This window comes from Oncorhynchus gorbuscha, linkage group LG22 (assembly GCF_021184085.1).
Source record: "Oncorhynchus gorbuscha isolate QuinsamMale2020 ecotype Even-year linkage group LG22, OgorEven_v1.0, whole genome shotgun sequence".
NCBI classification, from domain to species: domain Eukaryota; kingdom Metazoa; phylum Chordata; class Actinopteri; order Salmoniformes; family Salmonidae; genus Oncorhynchus; species Oncorhynchus gorbuscha.
The window spans coordinates 26,515,032-26,541,727 of record NC_060194.1 but is presented as its reverse complement, the minus strand read 5'-3'; the positions used below and the strand labels follow the sequence as shown (position 1 = coordinate 26,541,727).

General features: G+C 45.2%; 1 protein-coding gene across 1 annotated transcript in view; it reads right to left on the bottom strand.

The window, feature by feature from the left end:
- The window catches only part of LOC124009400 (desmoplakin-like), a 31,685-nt gene extending 5,265 nt beyond the window's left edge, over positions 1–26,420 (bottom strand). The window contains 23 exon segments of the mRNA XM_046321202.1: positions 12,136–13,962; positions 14,160–14,258; positions 14,665–14,772; positions 14,948–15,031; positions 15,183–15,345; positions 15,842–16,035; positions 16,284–16,422; positions 16,643–16,824; positions 17,129–17,379; positions 17,658–17,844; positions 18,155–18,281; positions 18,452–18,606; positions 18,776–18,928; positions 20,281–20,406; positions 20,713–20,808; positions 20,988–21,092; positions 21,406–21,573; positions 21,695–21,754; positions 21,855–21,980; positions 23,898–24,039; positions 24,257–24,378; positions 24,977–25,061; positions 26,383–26,420. Coding sequence (XP_046177158.1) covers positions 12,136–13,962; positions 14,160–14,258; positions 14,665–14,772; positions 14,948–15,031; positions 15,183–15,345; positions 15,842–16,035; positions 16,284–16,422; positions 16,643–16,824; positions 17,129–17,379; positions 17,658–17,844; positions 18,155–18,281; positions 18,452–18,606; positions 18,776–18,928; positions 20,281–20,406; positions 20,713–20,808; positions 20,988–21,092; positions 21,406–21,573; positions 21,695–21,754; positions 21,855–21,980; positions 23,898–24,039; positions 24,257–24,348 — 4,584 coding nt within the window. The 5' untranslated portion in view covers positions 24,349–24,378; positions 24,977–25,061; positions 26,383–26,420.
- Between the last annotated feature and the right edge of the window lie 276 nt (positions 26,421–26,696).

The following is a 26,696-nucleotide window of genomic DNA, read 5'->3' as shown; positions in this document are numbered from 1 at the left end:
GAAACTTCGATTTTCTGTTCAATGAACCATTTCTTGACATTAGGGATGAGATATTTTCTGCATGGTTCTTTTAAAGGTCAAACGCACCGCTGGTGTGCATGGCCAAAGATCCCTATTTTCCTGCCATATGACCACTGCTCCATGTGTAACAACTTTGTGTTGTTGTATGTGTCGAACTGCTTCGCTTTATCTTGGCCAGGTCGCAATTGTAAATGAGAACTTGTTCTCAACTAGCCTACCTGGTTAAATAAAGATAAAATAAAACATAGCGCCGGTTCAAATCCAAGTGCAAATGGCGTTTAGCAAACTCCAGGTGGTGCTTGGGTCAGATAACATGAAAATAGCACTTGTTAAGGTCAATGGCATTTTAGCAAAAAACATGGTTGCCTCTGCAAGGAGGCTGAAACTAGACCACAAGTGAATCTTCCAGCAAGACAATAACCCCAAGCACACATCAAAATCCACAAACAAATTGTTAATTGACAACAAAATCAACAAGTATATCAAGGATCTGAAGGTATTCTGTATGGAGAATGGTCTAAGATCCATCCCAATGTGTTCTCCAATGCTCAGTGGGGCTATCCTCGCAAGGGTAGGGAGCTGGATTATTGAAAACATGTGATCCAATCATTTTTACCCCCATCTTTTGAAAATTTTGTATAACTTCTTGATAAACAAAATATATTTCTATGAGCAATTGTATTAGTATTAGTATTTGTATTTTTATATTAAAATATATACACTACCGTTCAGAAGATTCTACGGTGTATCTACAGTGTAGATATTGTTCATGTTGTAAATGACTATTGTAGCTGGAAATGGCATATTTTTTATGGAATATCTACATAGGTGTACAGAGGCCCATTATCAGCAACCATCACTCCTGTGTTCCAATAGCACGTTGTGTTAGCTAAACCAAGTTTATAATTTTAAAAGGCTAATTGATCATTAGAAAACACCTTGGCAATTATGTTAGCACAGCTGAAAACAGTCATACTGATTAAAGAAGCAATAAAACTGTCCGTCTTTAGACTAGTTCAGTATTTGGAGCATTAACTGTAGACTAGTTCAGTATCTGGAGCGGGTGATGTAGAGGTAAACCCAGGCCCTGCATGTCCCCAGGCACCCTCATTTGTTGACTTCTGTGGTTGAAAAAGCATTGGTTTCATGCATGTCAACATCAGTTTTACTCACTGCTTTAGCACACTCTGCCAACCCTGATGTCCTTGCCGTGTCTAAATCCTGGCTTAGGAAGGCCACCAAAAATTTGGAGATTTCCATACCCAACTATAACATCTTCCGTCAAGATAGAACTGCTAAAGGGGGCGGAGTTGCAGTCTACTGCAGAGATAGCCTGCAAAGTAATGTCATACTTTCCAGGTCCATATCCAAACAGTTCGAACTACTAATTTAAAAAATGACTCTTTCCAGAAATAAGTTACTCACTGTTGCCGCCTGCTACCGACCCCCCTCAGCTCCCAGCTGTGCCCTGGACACCATTTGTGAATTGATCGCCCCCCGTCTAGCTTCAGAGTTTGTTCTGTTAGGTGACCTAAACTGGGATATGCCTAACACCCCGGCAGTCCTACAATCTGAGCTAGATGCCCTCAATCTCACACAAATCATCAAGGAACCCACCAGAAACAACCCTAAATCTGTAAACAAGGCACCCTCATAGACGTTATCCTGACCAACTGGCCCTCCAAATACACCTCCGCTGTCTTCAATCAGGATCTCAGCGATCACTGCCTCATTGCCTGTATCCTCTACAGGTCTGCAGTCAAACGACCACCCCTCATCACTGTCAAACGCTCCCTAAAACACTTCTGTGAGCAGGCCTTTCTAATCGACCTGGCCCAGGTATCCTGGAAGGATATTGACCTCATCCCGTCAATTGAGGATGCCTGGTCATTCTTTAAAAGTAACTTCCTCACCATTTTAGATAAGCATGCTCCGTTCAAAAAAATGCATTATTAATGCAGAACTAAGAACAGATACAGCCCTTGGTTCACTCCAGACCTGACTGCCCTCGACCAGCACAAAAACATCCTTTTGCGGACTGCAATAGCATTGAATAGTCCCCGCGATATGCAACTCTTCAGGGAAGTCAGGAACCAATACACACAGTCAGTCAGGAAAGCAAAGGCCAGCTTTTTCAAGCAGAAATTTGCATCCTGTAGCTCTAACTCCAAAAAGTTCTGGAACACTGTAAAGTCCATGGAGAAAAAAGAGCACCTCCTCCCAGCTGCCCACTGCACTGAGGCTAGGTAACACGGTCACCACTAATAAATCCATGTTAATCGAAAACTTCAACAAGCTTTTCTCACCAGTACACCAGTATCTCTACCTGCACATGACCATCTGATCATTTATCACTCCAGTGTTAATCTGCTAAATTGTAATTATTTGCCTACCTCCTCATGCCTTTTGCACACAATATATATAGACTCTTTTCTTTTTTCTATTGTGTTATTGACTTGTTTATTGTTTACTCCATGTGTAACTTTGTGTTGTTGTCTGTTCACACTGCTATGCTTTATCTTGGAGAGGTCGCAGTTGTAAATGAGAACTTGCCTACCTGGTTAAATAAAGGTGAAATAAAATAAAATTAAATTAACATTTGTGGGTTCGATTACAGGCAAAATGGCCAGAATGGTCAGAAACAAAGACCTTTCTTCTGGAACTCGTCAGTCTATTGTTGTTCTCAGAAAAGTAGGCCAGAAATTGCCATGAAACGGAAGATTTCGTACAACGCTGTGTACTACTCCGTTCACAGGACAGCACAAACTGTCTCTAACCAGAATAGAAAGAGAAGTTTTATTTATTTTATTTTATTTCACCTTATTTAACAAGGTTGAGTTGAGAACAAGTTCTCATTTACAACTGCGCCCTGGCCAAAGTGGGAGTGGGAGTGAGAGGCCCTGGTGCACAACTGAGCAAGAGGACAATTATATTAGAGTGTCTCACAAGTCCTCAACTGGCAGCTTCATTAAATAGTACCTGCAAAACACAAGTCTCAACGTCAACAGTGAAGAGGTGACTCCGGGATACTGACCTTCTAAGCAGAGTTGCAAAGAAAAAAACATATCTCAGACTGGCCAATAAAAATAAAAGATTAAGATGGGCAGAAAAACAGACACTGGACAGGGGGAGATTGGAGAAAAAGTGCTACGGACAGACAAATCTATGTTTGAGGATTTCGGATCACAAAGAAGAACATTCGTGAGACTCAAAAAAATGAAAAGATGCTGGAGGAGTGCTTGACGCCATCTGTCAAGCATAGTGGAGGCAATGTGATTTCCGGTCACAACTTGCAGGCTTGTTTTCAAATTGCTGTGCGTTTTGTTGCCAACCTATTTTGCTACCTGACAACTTTACGGGTTTCACTTTTTAATTACCGTTCATATATTTATTTTTTCCTCGACTTTTTCACTCCGGACGCTTTATCTGGACACGATTCGTCAGGACCTCCAACAGCCGAAGCTAAGTAGTAACATTAACATGATGCCTTCTAATTGCAGCCGCTGTGCTCGCCTTACTGCTAGGATAGCTGTACTGCAAGCCCAGCTTCAGACGCAATCGTTAGGCAAGGGTAATTTCAGTGTAGGAAAGGATGAAACAGCGTCTGTGCCACCAGTAAGTACAGATAGTAGTATAAATCCCCTGGCACAGTCCCCGCAGCCGGACAACTTTCTCACGGTTTCTGGAAGGAAATGCTGTAGGAACGCTCAACCGGTGTCGCTCATTCAGCAGACAGAAACTTTCAACCGGTTCTCCCCATTAAGCAGCGGGTCGGTGTCAGAGGCCGAGTCTTCTCTGGTCTCTACTCCTCCCGTTACGGGGTCTGAGACGCCGAAGCTTCCCACCATTAGCTCTGACAAATTGAAAACTCTAGTCATTGGCGACTCCATTACCCGCAGTATTAGACTTAAAGCGAATCATCCAGCGATCATACACTGTTTACCCGGGGGCAGGGCTACCGACGTTAAGGCTAATCTGAAGATGGTGCTGGCTAAAGCTAAAACTGGCGAGTGTAGAGAGTATAGAGATATTGTTATCCACGTCGGCACCAACGATGTTAGGATGAAACAGTCAGAGATCACCAAGCGCAACATAGCTTCTGCGTGCATATCAGCTAGAAAGATGTGTCGGCATCGAGTAATTGTCTCTGGCCCCCTCCCAGTTAGGGGAGTGATGAGCTCTACAGCAGAGTCTCACAACTCAATCGCTGGTTGAAAACTGTTTTCTGCCCCTCCCAAAAGATAGAATTTGTAGATAATTGGCCCTCTTTCTGGGACTCGCCCACAAACAGGACCAAGCCTGACCTGCTGAGGAGTGACGGACTCCATCCTAGCTGGAGGGGTGCTCTCATCTTATCTGCCAACATAGACAGGGCTCTAACTCCTCTAGCTCCACAATGAAATAGGGTGCAGGCCAGGCAGCAGGCTATTAGCCAGCCTGCCAGCATAGTGGAGTCTGCCACTAGCATAGTTAGTGTAGTCAGCTCAGCTATCACCATTGAGACCGTGTCTGTGCCTCGACCTGGGTTGGGCAAAACTAAACATGGCGGTGTTCGCCTTAGCAATCTCACTAGGATAAAGACCACCTCCATTCCTGTCATCACTGAAAGAGATCATGATACCTCACATCTCAAAATAGGGCTACTTAATGTTAGATCCCTTACTTCAAAGGCAATTATAGTCAATGAACTAATCACTGATCATAATCTTGATGTGATTGGCCTGACTGAAACATGGCTTAAGCCTGATGAATTTACTGTGTTAAATGAGGCCTCACCTCCTGGCTACACTAGTGACCATATCCCCGTGCATCCCGCAAAGGCGGAGGTGTTGCTAACATTTACGATAGCAAATTTCAATTTACAAAAAAAAAAAATGACGTTTTCGTCTTTTGAGCTTCTAGTCATGAAATCTATGCAGCCTACTCAATCACTTTTTATAGCTACTGTTTACAGGCCTCCTGGGCCATATACAGCGTTTCTCACTGAGTTCCCTGAATTCCTATCAGACCTTGTAGTCATTGCAGATAATATTCTAATCTTTGGTGACTTTAATATTCACATGGAAAAGTCCACAGACCCACTCCAAAAGGCTTTTGGAGCCATCATCGACTCAGTGGGTTTTGTCCAACATGTCTCTGGACCCACTCACTCTCACAGTCATACGCTGGACCTAGTTTTGTCCCATGGAATAAATGTTGTGGATCTTAATGTTTTCCTCATAATCCTGGACTATCAGACCACCATTTTATTACGTTTGCAATTGCAACAAATAATCTGCTCAGACCCCAACCAAGGAACATCAAAAGTCGTGCTATAAATTCACAGACAACACAAAGATTCCTTGATGCCCTTCCAGACTCCCTCTGCCTACCCAAGGACGCCAGAGGACAAAAATCCGTTAACCACCTAACTGAGGATCTCAATTTAACCTTGCGCAATACCCTAGATGCAGTTGCACCCCTAAAAACTAAAAAAATGTCTCATAAGAAACTAGCTCCATGGTACACAGAAAATACCCGAGCTCTGAAGCAAGCTTCCAGAAAATTGGAACGGAAATGGCGCCACACCAAACTGGAAGTCTTCCGACTAGCTTGGAAGGATGGTACCGTGCAGTACCGAAGAGCCCTTACTGCTGCTCGATCGTCCTATTTTTCTAACTTAATTGAGGAAAATAAGAACAATCCGAAATTCCTTTTTGATACTGTGGCAAAGCTAACTAAAAAGCAGCATTCCCCAAGAGAGGATGACTTGCACTTTAGCAGTGATAAATTCATGAACTTCTTTGAGGAAAAGATTATGATTATTAGAAAGCAAATTACGGACTCCTCTTTAAACCTGCGTATTCCTCCAAACCTCAGTTGTCCTGAGTCTGCACAACTCTGCCAGGACCTAGGATCAAGAGAGACGCTCAAGTGTTTTAGTACTATATCTCTTGACACAATGATGAAAATAATCATGGCCTCTAAACCTTCAAGCTGTATACTGGACCCTATTCCAACTAAACTACTGAAAGAGCTGCTTCCTGTGCTTGGCCCTCCTATGTTGAACATAATAAACGGCTCTCTATCCACTGGATGTGTACCAAACTCACTAAAAGTGGCAGTAATAAAGCCTCTCTTGAAAAAGCCAAACCTTGACCCAGAAAATATAAAAAACTATCGGCCTATATCGAATCTTCCATTCCTCTCAAAGATTTTAGAGAAGGCTGTTGCGCAGCAACTCACTGCCTTCCTGAAGACAAACAATGTATACGAAATGCTTCAGTCTGGTTTTAGACCCCATCATAGCACTGAGACGGCACTTGTGAAGGTGGTAAATGACATTTTGATGGCATCGGACCGAGGCTCTGCATCTGTCCTCGTGCTCCTAGACCTTAGTGCTGCTTTTGATACCATCGATCACCACATTCTTTTGGAGAGATTGGAAACCCAAATTGGTCTACACGGACATGTTCTGGCCTGGTTTAGGTCTTATCTGTCGGAAAGATATCAGTTTGTCTCTGTGAATGGTTTGTCCTCTGACAAATCAACTGTACATTTCGGTGTTCCTCAAGGTTCTGTTTTAGGACCACTATTGTTTTCACTATATATTTTACCTCTTGGGGATGTTATTCGAAAACATAATGTAAACTTTCACTGCTATGCGGATGACACACAGCTGTACATTTCAATGAAACATGGTGAAGCACCAAAATTGCCCTCGCTAGAAGCATGTGTTTCAGACATAAGGAAGTGGATGGCTGCAAACTTTCTACTATTAAACTCGGACAAAACAGAGATGCTTGTTCTAGGTCCCAAGAAACAAAGAGATCTTCTGTTGAATCTGACAATTAATCTTAATGGTTGTACAGTCGTCTCAAATAAAACTGTGAAGGACCTCGGCGTTACTCTGGACCCTGATCTCTCTTTTGAAGAACATATCAAGACCATTTCGAGGACAGCTTTTTTCCATCTACGTAACATTGCAAAAATCAGAAACTTTCTGTCCAAAAATGATGCAGAAAAATTAATCCATGCTTTTGTCACTTCTAGGTTAGACTACTGCAATGCTCTATTTTCCGGCTACCCGGATAAAGCACTAAATAAACTTCAGTTAGTGCTAAATACGGCTGCTAGAATCCTGACTAGAACCAAAAAATTTGATCATATTACTCCAGTGCTAGCCTCTCTACACTGGCTTCCTGTCAAAGCAAGGGCTGATTTCAAGGTTTTACTGCTAACCTACAAAGCATTACATGGGCTTGCTCCTACCTACCTCTCTGATTTGGTCCTGCCGTACATACCTATACGTACGCTACGGTCACAAGACGCAGGCCTCCTAATTGTCCCTAGAATTTCTAAGCAAACAGCTGGAGGCAGGGCTTTCTCCTATAGAGCTCCATTTTTATGGAACGGTCTGCCTACCCATGTCAGAGACGCAAACTCGGTCTCAACCTTTAAGTCTTTACTGAAGACTCATCTCTTCAGTGGGTCATATGATTGAGTGTAGTCTGGCCCAGGAGTGGGAAGGTGAACGGAAAGGCTCTGGAGCAACGAACCGCCCTTGCTGTCTCTGCCTGGCCGGTTCCCCTTTTTCCACTGGGATTCTCTGCCTCTAACCCTGTTACGGGGCTGAGTCACTGGCTTGCTGGGGCTCTCTCGTGCCGTCCCTGGGGGGGTGCGTCACCTGGGTGGGTTGATTCACTGTTGTGGTCGGCCTGTCTGGGTTTCCCCCCTTGGGTTGTACCGTGTCGGAGATCTTTGTGGGCTATACTCGGCCTTGTCTCAGGATGGTAAGTTGGTGGTTGAAGATTTCCCTCTAGTGGTGTGGGGGCTGTGCTTTGGCAAAGTGGGTGGGGTTATATCCTTCCTGTTTGGCCCTGTCCGGGGGTGTCCTCGGATGGGGCCACAGTGTCTCCTGACCCCTCCTGTCTCAGCCTCCAGTATTTATGCTGCAGTAGTTTATGTGTCGGGGGGCTAGGGTCAGTTTGTTTATCTGGAGTACTTCTCCTGTCCTATTCGGTGTCCTGTGTAAATCTAAGTGTGCGTTCTCTAATTCTCTCCTTCTCTCTTTCTTTCTCTCTCTCGGAGGACCTGAGCCCTAGACCATGCCCCAGGACTACCTGACATGATGACTCCTTGCTGTCCCCAGTCCACCTGGCCATGCTGCTGCTCCAGTTTCAACTGGCCTGGGCCCTAGGACCATGTCCCAGGACTACCTGACATGAGGACTCCTTGCTGTCCCCAGTCCACCTGGCCATGCTCCTGCTCCAGTTTCAACTGTTCTGCCTTACTATTATTCAACCATGCTGGTCATTTATGAACATTTGAACATCTTGGCCACGTTCTGTTATAATCTCCACCCGGCACAGCCAGAAGAGGACTGGCCACCCCACATATGCTCTCTCTAATTCTCTCTTTCTTTCTCTCTCTCGGAGGACCTGAGCCCTAGGACCGTGCCCCAGGACTAACAGACATGATGGCTCCTTGCTGTCCCCAGTCCACCTGACTGTGCTGCTGCTCCAGTTTCAACTGTTCTGCCTTATTATTATTTGACCATGCTGGTCATTTATGAACATTTGAACATCTTGGTCATGTTCTGTTATAATCTCTACCCGGCACAGCCAGAAGAGGACTGGCCACCCCACATAGCCCGGTTCCTCTCTAGGTTTCTTCCTAGGTTTTGGCCTTTCTAGGGAGTTTTTCCTAGCCACCGTGCTTTTACACCTGCATTGTTTGCTGTTTGGGGTTTTAGGCTGGGTTTCTGTACAGCACTTTGAGATATCAGCTGATGTACGAAGGGCTATATAAATAAATTTGATTTGATTTGATTGTCTGGGGGTGCTAAAGTGGGAGATGTGTACAGGGTAAAAGGTTTCTTGAGGAAGGAAATCACTCCATTTTGCAACGCCATGCCATACACTGTGGACGGCACTTAATTAGAGCCAATTTCAGCCTACAACCTGACATTGGCCCAAAGCACACCTCCAAACTATGCAAGAACTATATAGGGAAGAAGCAGTCAGCGGGTATTCTGTCTATAATGGAGTGGAAAGCACAGTCACCGGATCTCAACCCCATTGAGCTGTTGTGGGAACAGCTTGACTGTATGGTACATAAGAAGTGCTCATCAAGCCAATCCAACTTGTGAGAGGTGCCACACCCTGATCTGTTTCACCTGTCCTTGTGATTGTCTCCACCCCACTCCAGGTGTCGCCCATCTTCCCCATTACCTCCTGTGTATTTATACCTATGTTCTCTGTTTGTCTGTTGCCAGTACGTCTTTTTTTGTCAATTCAACCAGTGTTTTTGTTCTCAGCTCCTGCTTTTCCCAGTCTCTCCTTTTTTCTCGCCCTCCTAGTTTTGAGCCTTGCCTGTCCTGACTCTGAGCCCACCTGCCTGACCACTCTGCCTGCCCCTGAGCCTGCCTGCCTGCAGACCTGTACCCTTGCTCCAGCTCTGGATTGTTGACCTCAAGCTACATCCCTGCGCTTTCTTCTCCCACCGCCTCAACGCCACGGAAAATAACTACAATTTGGGGAATTGTGAGCTTCTCGCGGAGAAGATTGTGTTGGAGGAATGAAGGCACTGGCTGGAGGGGGTGGAACACCCATTCATCGTGTGGACCGACCATAAGGACCTGGAGTATCTCCGCACCCACCGCCAAGCACCTCAACTCCAGGCAAGCCAGATGGGCCCTGCTGTTCACATGGTTCAGCTTCTCCTTCTCGTACCAGCCTGGATCCCAGAATGTCTTGCCGGATGCACTGTCACGCCGCTAAAGCCCCACGGGTACCACCCCGGAGGCCGAGACAATCCTTCCCACCTCGAGCCTGGTGATGGCACTCAACTGGGGTATCGGGAAACAGGTTGGGGAGGCCTGTGCTCAGAATAAGACTCCTCTGCAAGCTCCGACTGGTCTTCTGAAGCTACTGCCTGTCCCTCACTGACACTGGTCCCACATATCCCAGGATTTCATCACAGGTCTCCACCCGTCTAAAGGCAACACTGCAATCCTGACTGTGGTTGACCGGTTTTCCAAGGCCGCTTACTTCATTCCTCTCCCCAAACTACCTTTGTCCAAGGAGATGGCCCAGCTCATGTTGCAGCACGTCTTCCAGATCCATGGACTACCCGTGGACACGGTCTCTGACCGGGGGCCTCAGTTCTCGTCCCGGTTCTGGAAGGTGTTCTGCGCCTTCATTGGGTCGTCGGCCAGCCTGTCCTCTGGGTTCCACCTCTCCTCCATTGGCCAGTAGGAGCGAGCCAACCAGGATCTTGAGACTACTCTGTGCTGCCTGGTCTCCGCCAACTCCACCTCCTGGAGCCAGCAGCTGGTGTGGGTTGAGTATGCCCGCAACACTATCTAACCTCCAAACGAGCTTCAATGCCATACAACACTCCTTCTATGGCCTCCAACTGCTCTTAAACGCTAGTAAAACCGCTTTTCAACCGTTCTCTGCCTGCACCCGCACGCCTGACCAGCATCACCACCCTGGATGGTTCCGACCTTGAATATGTGGACATCTATAAGTACCTAGGTGTCTGGCTAGACTGTAAACTCTCCTTCCAGACTCATATCAAACATCTCCAATCGAAAATCAAATCTAGAGTCGGCTTTCTATTCCGCAACAAAGCCCCCTTCACTCACGCCGCCGAACTTACCCTAGTAAAACTGACTATCCTACCGATCCTTGACTTCGGCGATGTCATCTACAAAATTGCTTCCAACACTCTACTCAGGAAACTGGATGCAGTTTATCACAGTGCCATCTGTTTTGTCACTAAAGCACCTTATACCACCCACCACTGCGACCTGTATGCTCTAGTCGGCTGGCCCTCGCTACATATTCATCGCGAGACCCACTGGCTCCAGGTCATCTACAAGTCCATGCTAGGTAAAGCTCCGCCTTATCTCAGTTCACTGGTCACGATGGCAACACCCATCCGTAGCACGCGCTCCAGCAGGTGTATCTCACTGATCATCCCTAAAGCCAACACCTCATTTGGCCGCCTTTCATTCCAGTTCTCTGCTGCCTGTGACTGGAACGAATTGCAAAAATCGCTGAAGTTGGAGACTTTTATCTCCGTCACCAACTTCAAACATCTGCTATCTGAGTAGCTAACCGATCGCTGCAGCTGTACATAGTCTATCGGTAAATAGCCCACCCATTTTTACCTACCTCATCCCCATACTGTTTTTATTTATTTACTTTTCTGCTCGTTTGCACACCAATATCTCTACCTGTACATGACCATCTTATCATTTATCACTCCAGTGTTAATCTGCATCTGCATCTGTTAATCTGTGATTGTCTCCACCCTCCTCCACGTGTTACCCATCTTCCCCATTATCCCCTGTGTATTTATACATGTGTTCACTGTTTATCCGTTGCTAGCTCTTGCTTTTCCCAGTCTCTCCTTTTTCTCGCCCTCCTGGTTTCAACCCTTGCCTGTCCTGACCACTCTGCCAGACCCTGACTGCCGACCTGTGCCTTTGCCCCACCTCTGGATTGTGGACCTCTGCCTACCCTGACCCTGCCTGCCGTCCGGTACTGACCCCTGCCTGCCTTGACCTGTCTATTGCCTGTCCCTGTTGGACTATTAAACCATTGTCAATTCGACGTGTCTGCATCTGGGTCTTACCTTGATTCCTGATAGGAGGTGCTTCAGGAAGAATGGGGTGAAATGTCTTCAGATTACCTTAACAAATTGACAACTAGAATGCCAAAAGTCTGCGAGGCTGTAATTGCTGCAAATTACTTGACGAAAACAAAGTTTGAAGAACACAATTATTATTTCAATGAAAAATCCTTATGTATTACCATGTCAACGTCTTGACTATATTTCCTATTCATTTTGCAACTAATTTCATGTATGTTTTCATTGAATATAAGGACATTTCTAAGTGACCCCAAACTTTTGAACGGTAGTGTATATCTTTTTATGACCATTCACTATAGGTCAGTATTTGTATGATGTTTTTATATTTTTTTCATTCATCTTTATTAAGGGATCCAATAATTTTGGACCCCACTGTAAATTATTTGAACTTAATCCTCCCAGTGCCACTCATTCATTCATGCAGATTTGTTTGAATTATTTGGAATTTGCCCCTCAGATCAATCAAAATACCTCTATGGATTGCTTTTGGACTTTGTCCAAATCCAACTTTAGCTTTTCCCTCTCCTTGGTCAGGTCCTTGATGAGGGCTTGGAGTTCCAGTGTCATCTTGCTGCTGCTCTGCAGCTGGACATGCAGGGATGAGATCTGGGCTTGGCTCTCTCCATCCACACTATCTCTGTTAAGTTTTAGTTGCTCTTTCTCCTGCTTCACTCCTCTCAGTTCCTCCTCCAGCCTCAGCCTCTCCTTGGTCAGATTCTGAGTAAGGCTCTGAAGTTTCTCGATCTCTGTGGTGGCATCATTGAGCAGCCGGCTCTTCTCCTCTATGGTTTTGTAGAGGCTCTCGTTGCGGAGATTGACTTCACGGACCTTCCCCTGCTCTTGGAAGAGCTGCTGTTGGAGAGCCTTTAACTCTGCAGATGCCAGCGCCAGGTGCTCCGTGGTGGCCTTGTGCTCCCTCAGGCTCTTGTCCAGAGCCTCCTGGAGAGCCCTGAGCTCCTGTTCGTACTTCCTCCCTGAGGTGGACACCTCTTCCTGCCTGGCCCTGAAGGTGTTGAGGGTGGTGGTGTGTTCTCTGCAGCTCTGGGTCATCTTCTCCAGCTCAGACTCAATCCTCTTCCTGCGGGTGAACTCATCCTGTGTTGTTCTCTTTTGCTTCTCCATCTCCGCTTCCAGACCGTCCACCATTGCCTGCAGGTCCCGGATGCGGCTCTGCAGCCTGGTGGCAGTTGTCTCAGCCTTGGTCCTCTCATTTGTCTGCTTTTCCAGCTCCACTCGGACCAGGTGGATATCCTGCTCTGAGATCTTGAGCTTGTTTATGACCTCCCGAGAGGTGGCATTACTGGTCTGCAGCTCAGTGTAGGACTGCCTGAGCTTGGTGAGCTCAATCTCCAGGGCACTTCTCTTCTTGCCCTCCTCCTCCAGGTTGTGTGTCAGAAGAATGATCTGCCTGCTCTTCTCCTTGCTGCTCCTGGTGGCCTCGGCCAGCGCCTCCTTCTGCCTCAGCTCCTCCTCTCCTCTCTGGGTGGCCACAGTCTGGAGCTGTATTTCCAGCTCTCTCCTCCTCCTCGACTCTTCCGTCCCTGTAGACCTCTGCTGATGGGCCTCATCTTCTGCCTTCCTCCTCATCGCCTCAGTCTGAGTCACAGACAGTCTCAACCTCCTCAACTCCTCTTCAAGATCCCTTTTATCTGATTCTAGTCCCTCACACTGTAGTTTAAGCTCGGCCGTGTCCTCCTGTTTCTGCTGAGAAGCCTTGAGGATGGTGGTCTTGGTGACGTGGATCTCCGACTCAAAGGTTTGCTTAAGGTTGCTCATCTCCTGGTTGCACTGGGTTCTTACCTTAGAGATTTCCTGCTCCGCCCCACGCCTCCTCGTGGCCTCCTCTTCCAGCTGCATCCTCAGCCTCTCCAGCTCGCGCTCCTTGTCCTTCACTGCCTTCTCCAAGTCGATCTTGGACCAGTTGAGCTCGTCCAGCTCCTTCTGGCGCCGGCGCACGGCCGCCTCGTACTCTTCCTGCTGGCTTGTATAGCGCTCCTCAGCCAGCCTCTTCTTCCTCTTCTCCTCGTCCAGCTGGTAGGTGAGACGGGCCAACTTGTCGTTGAGCTCAGTCAGCTGGCTGCTGGTGTTGTCCAGGTTCTCCCTGGCCACGCTGACCTGCACAGCTGTGGTCCTCTTCACCTCCTCCATGGAGATGAGTTGTTCTTTAGACTGTGAGAGCTCCAGCTTGTACCGGGACAGGGCGTCCTCTAAGGAACGGTTCTTCTGGCTGTGGCCCCCGATGTCCTCCTTTAGACGACGAAGCTCCTCCTCCAGCATCTCAATCTTGGTGTTCCTAATCTGAGGAGGGAAATAGTGTCGCAATGAGACAGTAGTTGACCAGAAAAACAGATTTCGGATCAGATTACCCTAATCCAATCGTAACCAGGGAAAGTCATATCACTAGAAATGTATAATGTACAGTCTTATTAGGAGGGAACACATATATTACATATCGCAAACCCATTATTCTTATGATTGTGCCTTCACACCCTTACCTTCAGTTCCTCCATGTTCTTGAGCATCTCCCCCAGGAACTTGTAATAGTCACTGGAGCGGGTCAGGAGCTCAATGTAGCGAGACTGGAGGTCAGCACCCTAGTGGAGTTAGTTATAGAGTTTATAAATAAACAAGCAGCCACAAAAAAACAGCCACTACAACAGAGTTCATTGGAAACCTTATTTGCCAACATGTAGGATACTTTTGTTAATAGAGACAAATAGAAAAACAATCCAAAAAACAAGGATTACCACATTTGGATGAACATAATGGTAATGAATGGCCTTATGCTACCTCAGGCCTCATGATCCCATTTACCCACATTAGCAGGGTAAAGACCAGTCACTGTATTGATAAAACATCTAGGATCTGCCCCCCTGTCCATATAACCATATTCATTATGCTCTAAAAAGATAAACTGACCCTACTCTGAGACGCTTTATGAATACAGCCCTGATGTATTTTTAACACTGTCCACTGCTGTTGGACAGGCTGCTCCATTACCTCCTGTCTGACCACAGTGGCAGGGGACTGGAGCATGGTTCTCTTGATAGGGATGTTCAACAGGGTCTCCAGTCCTGCACTGTAGGAAGCCAGCTGCAGCTCATAGTCCTGGAATGAAGTAGCACCACGTGTGAACACAGGCACTTAGCATTTTGTATTGTACATGCTACAGTATGGAAGGGTTTTAGGTGCTGATGTGGTATTCAAACTGGTAAGATACTTTCAGTGACAACCACATTGAAGGTGTGGAGAGAATGAGAGGCTGTGAAAGAATGGCATTCACCTTAATGGAGGCAGCGCAGGTGTCCGCATCCTTCTGTACATCCTCCACCTTCTCCTTCCTCCCTTTGATCTCACTGAGCAGCACCTGTCCATCAAACATACTGGGCTTTGTCACGAGTGCATTATAAACTATCAATCATACCTGAAACAACCAGTCAGTGTCTGTACTGTACAGAATTGCACAACAACAATAACAATATATATTTTGGGTATGGCTGTGCAGTGGCCTGGCCTACCTTCTGTTGGTTGAGGTGCTCCATGACAGCCTGGGTGTTGCTGAACTTGGCTGTCTGCAGGGTGTCCTGGCGCTGTCTAGCGTTGTCTATCCACTGGTCAACCACTCCGCTGCTCTGCTGGAAATGCCTCAGCTGTTTCTCCTGCTTCTCCAGGTCCCACACTCTGATGAGAGAGGATGTAATTATGCCCCCAGCTTCTGGAATAGCCTGACAGAAGACCCGAGGAGGGCCGAAACTATGGACATATTTAAGAGATCTTAAAACACACCTTTTAAGATTTTATTTTCCTTACGGTGATTTTTAGTCATTCAATTCTTATTGTTATTCTTTTGTTTTTATCCTCTTAAGTGTGCTGTGTAGTAAATATAAAGGATTTTATTTTCATCGTTTTTTATTTGTTTTTTCCCTGTGAAGCACATTGCATTGCATTCCATGTCTGAAATGTGCTGTATAAATAAAGCTTGATTTACTGGAGAAAATGAGGGAGAAGAGGAACAGTTAATCCCATGGTCAATAGAGTTGCTGAATACTAGCAAGAAGGATCCACTACATGGGCATAGAGGCGACATCAGAACTGAATACGTATCACGGCCTGGGTATTGAAGAGTTTGTGAGAGTGTATGTGAGAAGTGGATGTTTAGAGATCTAAGGGTCCTCGCCTGCTGTCGATCTGGGTCTGGATGCGCCTCCAGCGGTCAGACATCTGGGTCACCAGCTCAGAGTACTTGGACAGGTCCACATCACACTTGTGTAAGGAAGCGGAGATCTGACTGTTCACGTGGACTGCATTGGCCAGGTCACTCTCCATGGCCGTCAGAAGGTCTCTCTTATGTTCCAGGTCAGACTTCATTTGCTGTAGTGGAAAGAAAACAGGCAATGCTCAAGACACACTATTGGACACTGATACGAATCTTGCTGAAACATACTCCCTCTCACAGTTCTACAACACTAATGCACAATTAGAATATTGAATTGCAAAAGCAGTATATACATATATTATTTGGCAATATTACACAGCTCACAATCCGAATTGATTGACAAATAGATGAACTAACTGACAGATATGAATTGACAGCAGTGGTGATTGATGGTGTGTCTGACCTTGAGTGTAGCTCTGTAGCGCTCCAACTCGTTGAGATCCAGGGAGGTGGTCTCCTTCTCGGTCAGACGGGCCTCGTGGACCTTGATGACATCCTCAGCCTGGATGAGGCTCTGGAGCAAGTTCTGCAGATATGACAGTCTACCCGGGGAACACATACACACAGAGACCACGTTACAAAACCACTTCACTAAACAAGACCTTTCAACAGTGAAACAACAAACAACACCACAACAAACTACAACCATTTCACACAGGTGAAACATACCCTCAATAAACATTTGCTAAACAGTTAGTTTTCTCATCTACTTCTTAACATAGGAAGAAGACTAGGAGGTAGGAGCTCCTGTGAGAGCTGTACCTCTGGAGGTAGGCAGAGGACAGCCCCTGCAGATCTCCCAGTTTCTGGTTGAGGAGATCCAGCTCTTTCCTTAGGAACATGGCCTGCTCCGAGTCTGCTGCCGTCCCCTCCAGCTGCTTCACCACCCTCTCCCTCAGTCTCAGGTACTCATCACGCACACCGTCCAGGTCATTGTTTATGCCCTGGGATTCAGGAACAAGGGTTAGTCCATCATGTAGAATAGTTTGCATTTAAGATGATTGACATTATTCAATGAGAAAGACACTGTGGCCATCTATTGGCTATATTTGAACACTTTAAATGAATCCAATATTCAAAAACACAATTGGATAGGATTGACCACACAGGTTCCCTTACATTGCGTTCACCTATCCAGTCATGCTATCTCATAAATTACATCAAAGACAGGAGGAAGAAATGTGAAGGTGTATGTTTCTCACAGGCCCATTTCATCTATTGAATGAATGATGAGATGCAGTTGCATACCTCCAGCTTCAGGAGGTGCTGTGAGCACTCCTGCACACTGTTCTCCCCCAGGGAAACATGGAGGTGGTGGCCAAGGCCTGATTCAGCCAGCTCCAGCCTGCGTCTGAGGGCTTGGAGGTCACTGAGCAGGGTCAGGCTCATGTTAGAGCCCTGGGTGGAGATGCTGGTCTCCTTCAATGAGGTATGGGTGATCTTGGTAGTGTTAGCTTTGATGGGCGGCTCAGGCTGGACCACCACCACGTTGGATTGATCTGTGAAATGAAATGGAACCAATTTGAATTTAGTGGACTGGCATCGAATTGAGTAGCCATACATATTCCTATTATAACTGACATCCAACATAATCTAATTGATTTCTTGGCAAACATCTGTAGCAATTGGGTCACAGTATCCACTGGTTATTATTCAATTCATTCCATCAACCTTCCCAACTAATTCACTTGTACTGATGCAGTTTGTAATGTAGACAGGGAAGGCGTTAAGCCATCTAAGAAGCTCCACTGGGTAGACTAGGCACCCTTGGACTCACTGTATGTAGGCAGCCCTATGACCAGTGTGTCGTAGTGGCTCTGGGCTCCAGAATACTGGCCCTCCATCTTCTTCTTCTCATCCTCTCCAAACATCTCAGAGCCGTGGCTATTGCGGAGGAACTCCTGGTAGTGAGTCTCCAGACTCTTAATGATGTTACGGTACTCCTCAGGACGCATCTGGGACAGCTAGGAGGGAGAGTGATGGAGAGGAAGGAAGAGTGAGATTTACAACTACTGTGGGCTAAGAGGCCTCACTAAACATCTACCTACTTCTTGTTGTGGATGAAAAATAACGAGATGTTAGAGTTAAATAATGTCTAAATAAGACCAACACTTGAGATGTCTAATACACAAACACAACGTTAAATATCTCCAAATGGTTGTGTTGTATTGCCACCTAAAACCTTTGTTCCTTGTTCATATTGTGAGAGTAGCACTATTGATTGGTATGACAGATTGTCAGCAGTGTAAGTCATAGTCTTGTTTAAGGCCTTACCATGGTGAGGGTGAGGGAGTTGATATGGTTGATGTCTTTGACACAGTACTGCCAGGAGATGAGGCTCTTGATGTTGATGTAGAGCTGATTCCAGATGCCCATGATAGCCTCATAGTACTGTTCATTCCTGCAATACACAACATAGGATCAGTTACTAATCTGTTTGTGTCATAACAGTGTAAAGTCAGTCGACATATTCTGACACCAGCATTCATTAAATTATTTGTAAGTACTGTAATGACATTTTTACGGCACTGTTATTTAGTCCAAGCAGTGTGGTTGTCGAGGGGGGCTTACTTGTTGGCCAGGCCGATGCTTAGGGGGTTGGGCGGGGGGATGAGGAGACACACAGATGGGATCAGCATGTCCAGACCTCCAGGACCCGTCACCTGCCACTTACTGCGCTGGGAGTTGTCCTTCAGGATACCCTCGTCCCCCTTTAAGATCCCTTTCTGTAGGACATGCAAAACAGTGTAAACTCACTAATGTTGCAGATCTTCTCTATGTAAATGTTGTATATGTGTGTCAGGGGTGGTAGTATTGTAAGAATTTGTATAAGGGACATCGGTTCATGGGCTAACACTTTAAAATGTGTGTGTACGTATGTGTGTGGGTGCTGACCTGGTCCTGTTTGAAGTCACACAGGGCCTGTACTATAACAGCTGTGCTGCTCTTCTCTTCAGGGTTACGTGGTCTCAGCCTCACGATGCTCTTGGACTTATTCACCAGGTGCTTCACCTGCCTCTTATTTTCCATGACCCTCTCCTTCTCTCTCTGCATGGGGAAACAAACACACAGGTCATGTAACGGTCACAGAAACAGGACGTGTCCTATACCTTTCCCTGAAGAATAAGGTACCACTATTTTAAATAACTTTATGCATCCTATATAGTTGTTATATACCCTATTACATTTGCATTATCTTGTTCACATATCCATTTCTAAATCATGCCATGCAAACAGGTGAGAGAACGAGTTATCCTCGATGGAACAGTAGTGGAGAGGGTAGTAAGTTTTAAGTTCCTCGGTGTACACATCACAGACAAACTGAATTGGTCCACCCACACAGACAGCATCGTGAAGAAGGCGCAGCAGCGCCTCTTCAACCTCGGGAGGCTGAAGAAATTCGGCTTGTCACCAAAAGCACTCACAAACTTCTACAGATGCACAATCGAGAGCATCCTGTCGGGCTGTATCACCGCCTGGTACGGCAACTGCTCCGCCCACAACCGTAAGGCTCTCCAGAGGGTAGTGAGGTCTGCACAACGCATCACCGGGGGAAAACTACCTGCCCTCCAGGACACCTACACCACCCGATGTCACAGGAAGGCCATAAAGATCATCAAGGACAACAACCACCCGAGCCACTGCCTGTTCACCCCGCTATCATCCAGAAGGCGAGGTCAGTACAGGTGCATCAAAGCTGGGAACGAGAGACTGAAAAACAGCTTCTATCTCAAGGCTATCAGACTGTTAAACAGCCACCACTAACATTGAGTGGCTGCTGCCAACACACTGACTCAACTCCAGCCACTTTAATAATGGGAATTGATGGGAAATGATGTAAAATATATCACTAGCCACTTTAAACAATGCTAACTAATATAATGTTTACATACCCTACATTATTAATCTCATATGTATACGCATATACTGTACTCTATATCATCTACTGCATCCTTATGTAATACATGTATCACTAGCCACTTTAACTATGCCACTTTGTTTACATACTCATATCATATGTATATACTGCACTCAATACCATCTACTGTATCTTGCCTATGCCGCTCTGTACCATCACTCATTCATATATATTTATGTACATATTCTTTATCCCCTTACACTTGTGCCTATATGGTAGTAGTTTTGGAATTGTTAGCTAGATTACTTGTTGGTTATTACTGCATTGTCGGAACTAGAAGCACAAGCATTTCGCTACACTCGCACTAACATCTGCTAACCATGTGTATGTGACAAATAAAATTTGATATGATTTGAGTAGCAAGGAGGTCAAAGAGGGATATCTGCAAAAATGCTTGCTTCTCATACCAAATATTTGTTGAAAATATGATAGTTGTGGGAGAGATCCCATATGGAAACATTTTCAGGTGTCATTCAGGTACCTCGAGGTTCTTCAGGAGCTCAGTGAGGTTCTCCAGAGGTGTTCCTTTATCACAGGTAAACTTCTTACGGATGATCTCATGGTCCTTTTGCAGCTTGCTGTAGGTCTCATTGGCCTCCTTGAAGAACTGCAGTAGAGTGGGAAGGTTAATAGAACATGGGATACAGATACTGTGATGTGTGTGTGTGTGTGTGTGTGTGTGTGTGTGTGTGTGTGTGTGTGTGTGTGTGTGTGTGTGTGTGTGTGTGTGTGTGTGTGTGTGTGTGTGTGTGTGTGTGTGTGTGTGTGTGTGTGTGTGTGTGTGTGTGTGTGTGTGTGTGTGTGTGTGTGTGTGTGTGTGTGTGTGTGTGTGTGTGTGTGTGTGTGTGTGTGTGCGTGCGTGCGTCTATGCACACTTTAGTGTTTATGCAAGTATGTCTACGTGTGTATTCACCTGGCTGTATGCAGCGTTCTCCTTCAGGTGGACATGAATACACTTGGTGATCTGGAGCAGCCAGCTCCACTGGGTTTGCAGAGTGTCCATATAGGCCTGGGGAACAAACAACCCTATTAGTTAGTAGCAACTTCATGAATATTGTAGAACAAAATCATGTTACCACTTCACTGCTTAAAGGGGAGCTAAGCATACAATTATACAAATCCAGTAACTTTCCCAAAATGTTCCAAATGTTACTGGAATTCTGAAAATCTAGCTAAAGTGACTCTCACCTCTATCTTGTCTGAAGCTGGGTGATTGTTCTTCAGGAGACCATCCACTTTCTGCTTCAGTTTGTTCAGCTCCTTCTCTTTCTCTTCCAGGGCACTCATCAGTTTCTGGGAGAGAAAGATAGACTGTCTGTGAGTAAACCTACAAAAGGACTACTACAGTCTAGTTATACGTCCCAGATGGCCCCTATTCTTTATACAGTGCACTAAAAGGAGTGCACTAAATAGGGTATAGGGTGCCATTTGTGTAGCAGCCTAGGAGGCATATCTCCTCATGGTTAACAGACCTTAATATTCTGCAACTTCATGTTCATTCGTAAATAGCAGAGTGAAAACAAGACTTTGGAAGTGCGATAACACGAGACTACAGTAGTAAGTGCACCGAATAGATACATTTCATATCAGTATTGTAAGGCCTTACGGAGTAGCTCTCCTGTTTCTTGGGGATGTAGACGTCAATGTTCTTGTCTCCCCAGTTGAACACCAGCTCCTCCTCCTCTCTCTCGTTGACCCACATGATGGCCCTGGAGATCTCCTCGATGATGTTCTGCAGCTCTCTCAGCTGGCCCGTACGAGCAAATGACATTTTCTGACAGAGGAGAAGATGAACAAAGATGAGCCCAATGAGGCAAGTGAATACAACTATGAAGAAAGGAATGATCAAATAACCTTATTTTGTGAAATAGTTTGTTGTTAATACGGACTCATACCTGCAGACTGTCCCATTCTTGCTGCAGGGAATGGAGGCCACCCTTGTCATCCTTTTGGGCCTGAGTTAAGACACACAGACGATTAGTAGGAACAGAGGTTTTTCATGGCTACATTACCTGACCATGGAGCACCTGTTATGGTCAACTCTATCGTACGCACCAGTTCATCCCTGGCGTGATCCACCTCATGGCTCCTCTGTATAGAGCTGTGTAACTTGTTCTGGCTGAGGATCTGCTGCTCGATGGTGGCCGCGTCGTCACCCCACGGAGACGTCTCGATCAGACGCTGCAGACAGACAGACAGATATACAGGCGATAGAGCTTACTCTATTTTCTCGAACAACACTGAGTCAAAGTAAAATCATGGCACCAACATTATGAGGTTTTGCCTGTGTTTTTTATTTGATTTTTTTTACCTTTATTTAACTAGGCAAGTCAGTTAAGAACAAATTCTTATTTTCAATGACAACTGAGGAACGGTGGGTTAACTGCCTGTTCAGGGGCAGAACGACAGATTTGTACCTTGTCAGCTCAGGGATTTGAGCTTGCAACCTTCCGGTTGCTAGTCCAACGCTCTAACCACTAGGCTACCCTGCTGCCGTGTTAACTCAATATTATACACAATAATAGCCTTAGTATTACTGAATAACAACCTCTCTGCTTCAGGATTCATTAAAATAAGTCAAATTTGGTGTCATGTAGTTAGCAATTCTATTGAGTATTTTCTGGTGAACACCAGTTCATACCAGTTGTCGGACAAAGTGATAAAGTGCTAGCGAAACCAATTATCTGTTTGTGTGGAAGGCTGAACAAATGTGTCCTTCCTAAGTCTATTCTCTAGATGGCAGTAAATAACCGTTAACTGATCAGTGTGTCTGTCATCAGCAGGAAACTATTCCAACTATTCCCCCTGTAGAGTTCACTCCAATCCACTCAGCGTTGATAAGAAAAAGGGTTGAGTTCTGCTCAGTAGAAACTGGCTGGGGGTGGGTGGGTGGCCAACCACCTCCACCCTGGCCAACCACCTCCACCCCAGCCACCTCCACCCCATGACTTTTTAAATTGTGGACAGCCTGAAGGAGATATGGTGGAGGGAGATATATGTGGGGAGAGAGGCTATGTAACAACTCATATACAGTAGGGTCACTAGAGAGGCAGGGAGGGAGAGGGAAGGGGTGGGGGATGGGGAGAGAGAGTCAGGAAACGTTTCACTCTTGCCAATACCTTTATTGACTCAACGTGATAGAGAAGGAGACAAAGTTCTGTACACAACATGCAGTGACAAAGTCAGAAAGACACAGAGGGAGTTGAAAGAATCTGAGCAATGAGGAACAAAGGAAGAGCTTAGGTGAGATAATGATAGGGAAGGGGTGAGAGAGATGAAGGGATAGGGAGAGAGGGAGAGGCAGGGAGTGATGTGTGTGAGTGAGTGAATTTGTTGGAAGCAAGGCGTGCAGGGTGTGTTCTCGTATGCATGTAAGTGATCAGTCATGTCCCATATTGGAATGAGTCAGTGGTGAGTGTCAGATTTTACACTCCTCTCCTCCTTTTCCCATGTTCCTGTCTCTCTTGCTAAGTCTCTGTTCCTGTCTTCCTCGCTCTCATCTCTCTGTCTCTCTCTCTCTTTCTGAGCGTCCATGTGGTGGTATTGTGTTTCAGCAGGTCAGATTCTGCGATAAGATGGGTGTCATGCTTCAACCTCCCTTCACACACACACACACACACACACACACACACACACACACACACACACACACACACACACACACACACACACACACACACACACACACACACACACACACACACACACACACACACACACACACACACACACAGATCACAGTATCTGTATCCCATGTTCTATTAACCTATTAACCTTCCCTCACTAAAGTGTGCATAGAAGCACACACACACACACACACACACACACACACACACACACACACACACACACACACACACACACACACACACACACACACACACACACACACACACACACACACACACACACACACACACACACACACACACACACACACACACAATGTCCTACTGCTCTATACCGGTTTAGAGTTTGGAGATGAGGATGGTATATTGTCTAGGCGGTGAGTTCCAGAACAATGAAGCCATCTGTTACACCCTATACAATCAACCTTTATGGGGAATCACTAAATAAATTATGCAGGTTTTATAATACCTTCTGTTGGCCTATCCAGGACATGGCATCAGCGTAGGACCTCCCTCTCTCCTCCCAGCCAATGCTTCCTCTGTTCTGCCTCTGGGTTGTCCCACTGATGGAGGAGATGATCCCACTCTGCATGCTCTGGAGCTGCTGTACACTGTATGGATGGAGAGACAGGAAGTGTCAGGCATGAAAGATAAGAGGAGATTTGTCCCATCTGTTTTTAAGCACAAATGTAAACGCAAACAAACATGCAAATGCATTTATCAAATACACACAAACACACACTCTCTCTTTCTCTCACACGTACACAAACACAGATGCACTCTTTCCGTCCCTCTCTGACTCTCTCTCACACAGACAGCTGTCCTTGCCTCCTGATGATGTTGTCGTTGGGTAGTCTCATTTGCTGCAGCTCTATGGCACATTCATTCAGTTGGTCTATAGTCTCAGAGGACATAGTCATCAGCTTGTCCACCTCCACCGCTGGGCCACGCTGGGGGAGGACAATCATATGGTCAGTACAATAATACACACATACACAACCCAGTACTGTCAACATACCCACACTATCCAAAAGACTGCCCAGTAAGCTGCTACAGATCTGCTACCTTATTTGAACAGTTTCTCACAGCAGGAAAATGATCCTGCAGCAACAGGAAATGTGAATTATTATGGGGATTATAATGAATTGACATTTTTTGTAGGGGCTGAGTGATTAAATGAAGATAGCAGACCTGTAAAAATGTCCCATTCATGGACAAAAAAGGCAAAAAGAGCTCTTTTCTATTGAGTAATTCTAGATGAGTGAGATATTATCAGCACAGCTGAAGACCACAGCTGCTACCAATGCTGCATCAACACAGATAAACATGTTTCTGTTTACATAGAAACATCCCAGACATCAATGAAAAAAAATATGGCTTCATATTTGTAAGTGAAAAGATATGTCATTACGCTGAAGCTAAAACTATTTAAATTCTGCACTTCCACAACCAAACATGGTCTTGTGTTAGTGTCTGTGTAAATGCAGTCATGCATGCTTAAGTGTGATTTCATCCATAACTATGCTTTGACCTATGCAGAGTACTTACTGCCTGGAGAATCTGCTGTACTCTCTGCAGGTACTCCTGACACTGGCCTTGCAGGAAGAAAGCTTTCTTTTGGATGATCTGCACACTAAACATGACAAAACAAGGAACACAACATCCATTATAATAACTTTCGTAATCTGCATTATACTAATAGTAACAATATTAACAAGGTAGTTGACATCATTCGATGACATCACTTCTTGAGCAATAGCTGGGTGAGGATCGAGTTAAGGTGTGTGTGTGTGGTGTGTTGAACATTTCGAACATGTTTCAGCTCTTGAACACAGCTCAATGGATCTTAATATATTGCCTCTGACCCAGAATATGTGTTGAGTAATGTCTGTGATTGTATTCTGGATAATGTAACCCAGGCTATTGAAACTCTATAGAATAAGGGAATTGACCACTATTGTGTGACTGTAGTTTTATCATCTAAACATAATGTGAAACAGCACTTTATAAGGGTATAATGCTATGGATATATCATACTTTTGATTCCTCAAATCAAAGAGCATTGATTTCAATGTATTAAATGTGTAATTAAATGTAATCATAATTAATACATATTTTAAATAAACAGTGGATTTTTGGGGGTATTTAATGATCTAATGATATAATGAAAATATATGCAGATAAAATAGACTGTTATTATGTATTTGGCAAAACAGAGTTTCATTCATTTTCATTGTACAATGTATAATGAATGGTCTATTCAACACTTATCTAAAACAGTCCAGGTTGATATTTACACTAGAGTCTGGCACTATAAGGTTCTATGTGAAAAAATATGATTCTCAGATAATTGGCTTTATAGTTCCAAACCCTATTGTTTGAATGGTGTCAGTCATTTAAAAAAATATATTGTATACTTTTGAATTTAACATCATGAAATGGGGGTATTTATACATTTTGACAAAAATGCAGATAAAACTTTAGAATCTAAAACTCTCGTGTAGGCCTATTGGTCCAATGACATTAACGGAATTATGCTGAGACTGGGTTCAAAGTATACCAAACCATACAACTCTATGCACAAGGACGACTTTTAACGATTTACACTGAACATTTTACAAAAACACATTTACACGAAGAACTGCAGATACAAAGTTTGGTAAGAGAATTACGGTAAAGTGTCCCTCGGAGTGTATTCTGTTACCAAACTTTGTGTCTGCACAGTTCTTTCTGTAAATGTGTTTTTGTAAAATGTTCAGTGAACATTGTTAAAAGTAGTCCTTATTTATGGTGGTTGGTTATGGTTAGTTCAACTTTGAATTCAATGGTTTTTGTTTGGTATACATTTTAAGTGCAAAATCTGCAAATCTCGGCATCATTTCGTTACCATGGAATTTCCCCTGTGCTTTATTTAGGCTAACTCTAATTATACATGTACGGTACACATTACATACCTTGCTCCCCCTCCACCTCCGTAGCCCCCTCCACCTCCACCTCCGTAGCCCCCTCCACCTCCACCTCCGTAGCCCCCTCCACCTCCCCCTCCACCATCCCCTCCGTATGACCCACCAACACCCCCTCCGTAGGCTCCTCCACCTCCACCTCCACCTCCCCCCAAGGAAGATTTGGAGTAAGTTTGTGAATAGGTGTATCCATCTCCATATTCCTGTTGATAGCCGTTTCCACCGACGAAGACCTGGCTGCCGTCATTCCTGGGAATGGTGAAACTGCCGCTCGTCAGGTCTGGTCGAGAATTAGTCCTCCGAAT